The sequence below is a fragment of the Terrapene carolina genome, unplaced genomic scaffold, assembly GCF_002925995.2.
Source record: "Terrapene carolina triunguis isolate 2854851 unplaced genomic scaffold, T_m_triunguis-2.0 Scaffold66, whole genome shotgun sequence".
Lineage (NCBI taxonomy): Eukaryota > Metazoa > Chordata > Testudines > Emydidae > Terrapene > Terrapene triunguis.
Window position 1 is genome coordinate 8,340,788 of NW_020664417.1, and position 235 is coordinate 8,341,022.

A 235-nucleotide genomic window follows, 5' to 3' on the forward strand; every position below is an offset into this window, starting at 1 on the left:
ATGCAGGCCTCGGAGAATCAGCAGCTCTTCGACCCCATCTCCTTTGGGGCAGACCTTTTGGCTGGGGGCATCGCGGCCGCCGTCTCCAAGACCACGGTTGCGCCCATCGAGCGGGTGAAGCTGCTGCTGCAGGTGCAGGCCTCATCCAAGCAGATCCGTGCTGACCAGCAATACAAGGGCATGATAGACTGCTTCGTGCGCATCCCCCAGGAGCAGGGTATGGACCCCCAGCAAC

General features: G+C 62.1%; 1 protein-coding gene across 1 annotated transcript in view; it reads left to right on the plus strand.

Moving 5' to 3' along the window:
* SLC25A31 (solute carrier family 25 member 31) overlaps nucleotides 1-235 on the plus strand; it is a 16,397-nt gene continuing 16,162 nt past the window's right edge. Inside the window, exon 1 of the mRNA XM_024211454.1 lies at nucleotides 1-217. Within this exon, the coding sequence (XP_024067222.1) occupies nucleotides 1-217 (217 nt within the window). The remainder of the gene's footprint in view (nucleotides 218-235) is intronic.